At 32.8% G+C, this 3386-nt stretch overlaps 1 protein-coding gene across 1 annotated transcript; it reads left to right on the top strand.

The window, feature by feature from the left end:
- The first annotated feature begins 964 nt into the window (after window positions 1–964).
- LOC139870479 (ATP-dependent DNA helicase PIF1-like) lies at window positions 965–1372 on the top strand. Its single transcript, XM_071858276.1, has one exon. The coding sequence runs from the start codon at window positions 965–967 to the stop codon at window positions 1370–1372; it is 408 nt and encodes a 135-aa protein (XP_071714377.1).
- The last annotated feature ends 2014 nt before the right edge of the window (window positions 1373–3386 follow it).

Genomic DNA, 3386 nt, shown 5'->3' with positions numbered 1-3386 from the left:
CTATTTTTGTCTCAGTTCGTAATAGCTACTAGCTGTTGGATGCCGCATCCGCCATTCTATTCTAATCAATGATTTTGGTTCAAAGTGTGCGTTGTGGACCTTTAGAATTCTTAATTGTGCATCATATGGAATAGTTCAAAATGCAGGAAGGATGTCGGATAACTCTAAGATGGAGTATGAAGCAAAATCTACGAGGGATGGTGCATGTTAGTAGCTAAAGATGCTTACTCAACATATAAAATTTAATAGAAGTTTCTTAATAAGATTTAATTTTTCTGATATTTTTCACAGGTATAATGTTTCATTGTTACTATCACACAGGGGTCTTATTACGGGAGATCCGGTAATTATGGAACCAACTAAATCTTTTTTTATCTGCCCGGTTGAGTGGTTTCTACGATAATATTTTGGATGATCTAATTATGTAATCATATAACTATATCAGGAAGTTCTGGTTTGATTTGCGGGCTTTGGAGCTGAAGAGGATGAATGGGTGAGTGTCTTTAAAAATGTGAGACAAAGGTCTCTTCCATGTGAATCTTCTGAATGTGCAGTTGTTCTCCCTGCCGATCTCATACTTTGTTTCCAGGTCAGATAATCGTTATTTATTTTACTGGAAGAATAAGAGTTCCTTTTATCTAAAAAGCAGTTGTGAGTTAACAGGAAGGAAAAGAGCAAGCTCTTTATTTGATGCCCATGTGCTAGATGCACAAAGGAGGCGGCGACATGATGTAAGAGGTTGTCTTTATGTTTTAGAAGGCATTAAACATAACACATTTAAACTACTTCATTTTTTAATGAAAAATAAGACTTTCAATTTAATATCAGATCTCGACCCCAATCAGTGTGTACATCCATTCCTTCTAAACCGTGTCATATCCTCGGCTAAACCCTGGCTTACAGCCTGATCCCATACAGAAGTCTGAACATCGGCAGATGTATACCTATAATGATACTTCGTAACATGGATCAATCAAAAGGATTATGTAATGGTACAAGACTGTTGGTTGAGCGGATTGGAGATCATACAATCGAAGCTCGAATCATTACCGGTCATTTCTTTGGCAACCTGACTTACATTTCTAGAATGGTGATTGCACCAAAAGATCGAAAGATTGCAGTCAAGTTTCAACGACGCCAATTTTCAATTACTGTTTGCTTTGCAATGACAATAAACAAAAGTCAAGGTCAATCATTGTCAAATGTTGGTTTGTACCTCCGTAAACCAGTGTTCTCTCACGGACAGTTGTATGTCGCAGTTTCTCGAGTTACTAGCAAAAAAGAGTTGAAGGTAATCATATTAGATGACAAGGGAAATGATACCAACACAACAAAAAACGTGGTCTACAAAGAAGTTTTGCACTCCATGTAACTCATAGGTATTACTTTAACATACTATTTGATAATGCTAAAAACGAACTTATATTTCATAGCATCATCCTTCAAGAAAGACAAGCTTTTTGTTGCAATTGTTCTATTTACAAGTGATATTCGTTTAAATAATAAAAGGTGAAGACAAAAGACAGATTCGACGAATTGAAGACACAAATGATCAAAACGCTAAAAAGTACAAAGTACAATCCAAGAGGTTCAAATTATTGATGAGAAACGTCTCAAAATTACAAGAGTACGAGCCGCGAAATGCAAAGTACAAGATATTAAATCGTACGAAAGGACGTTCAAAAATCCAAAAACGGGGCATGAACCAACTATCAACGCGCAACTCAACGAAGCTAAAATTACAAGTCAACTAGGCACAAGAATATAATATAATATATATATATAATTATATAAAATTATATATATTATATTATATATTAAATAAACTCAGCAGCCCACGTTTTAATTGACAATGTGAGCTGGTATAGCTGGCCATGCGATCGCATGGCCAGGTAGTGTTAAAGTCATGCGATCGCATGAGGGCCTGTAGCTGGCCAAGTCCTATAAATTGCAACGTTTTCGGCCGAATTATGTACACCATATATTATCTATCTCTCACTCTCTTAAATATATATTATATTTATATTTTAATTATAATTTTAATATTAAAGTTTAATAATAATAAGGTTATGTTATCGAATATTTTAAGTTTGTAAGTCGAAATTATGTCCGTGTAACGCTACGCAATTACTACTCATTGTAAGTTATGTTCAACCTTTTTAAATTAATGTCTCGTAGCTAAGTTATTATTATGCTTATTTAAGCCGAAGTGATCGTGATGTTGGACTAAATATTAAGACGGAGTAATTGGGCTTTGTACCATAATTGGGGTTTGGACAAAAGACCGACACTTATGAAAATTGGACTATGGGCTATTAATGAGCTTTATATTTGTTTAACTAAATGATAATTCGTTAATTTAATATAGATATTTACAATTTGATGTAATTATAAATAACCACATACACTCGATCGGACACGATGGACGGGATATTTATAAGTACTAATAATCGTTCATTTAACCGGACACGGGAATGGATTAATAATCAATGGACTCATTAAAACAGGGATGGATTACATACAAGGACACTTGGTGTAATTGTTAATAAAGTATTAAAACCTTGGATTGCACACAGTCGATAACATGGTGTAATCATTAACAATGTATTAAAACCTTATTACAGTTTAAGTCCCCAATTAGTTAGAATATTTGACTTCGGGTATAAGGATAATTTGACGAGGACACTCGCACTTTATATTTATGATTGATGGACTGTTATGGACAAAAACCAGATGGACATATCGAATAATCCAGGACAAAGGAGAATTAACCCATAGTAATAAACTAAAATTAACACGTCGAACATCATGATTACGGAAGTTTAAATAAGCATAATTCCTTTATTTTATATCTCATCGCACTTTTATTTATTGTCATTTTATTTATTGCACTTTTAATTATCGTACTTTTAATTATCGTACTTTTATTTATCGTCATTTACTTTACGCTTTAAATTAAGTTGTATTTATATTTAATATTTTACATTAGGTTTTAATTGTGACTTAAAACATAAAATCGACAAACCGGTCATTAAACGGTAAAAACCCCCCCTTTTTATAGTAATAATAATAATACTACTTTTATATATATATATATATATATATATATATATATATATATATATATATATATATAGTTTAAAAATATAGCGTTAAACTTGGCTAGCCCCCTGCGGAACGAACCGGACTTACTAAAAACTACACTACTTTACGATTAGGTATATTGCCTATAGTGTTGTAGCAAGGTTTAGGTATATCCACTCTATAAATAAATAAATAACTTGTGTAAAATTGTATCGTATTTAATAGTATTTCGCAATAAAAATATAAGTATTTCGTATACACCTCGCATAACATCAAGTATTTTTGGCGCCACTGCCGGGGAA

The sequence above is a fragment of the Rutidosis leptorrhynchoides genome, chromosome 10 (genome assembly GCF_046630445.1).
Source record: "Rutidosis leptorrhynchoides isolate AG116_Rl617_1_P2 chromosome 10, CSIRO_AGI_Rlap_v1, whole genome shotgun sequence".
In the NCBI taxonomy this organism is placed as follows: domain Eukaryota; kingdom Viridiplantae; phylum Streptophyta; class Magnoliopsida; order Asterales; family Asteraceae; genus Rutidosis; species Rutidosis leptorrhynchoides.
Note: the sequence above shows the minus strand (reverse complement) of the source record. Positions and strands in the feature narration are given on the sequence as shown.

What these genes read in the sequence shown, in the direction of transcription:
- LOC139870479 (XM_071858276.1), top strand. Translation starts at nt 965, where the DNA reads ATGGATCAATCAAAAGGATTATGTAATGGTACAAGACTGTTGGTTGAG.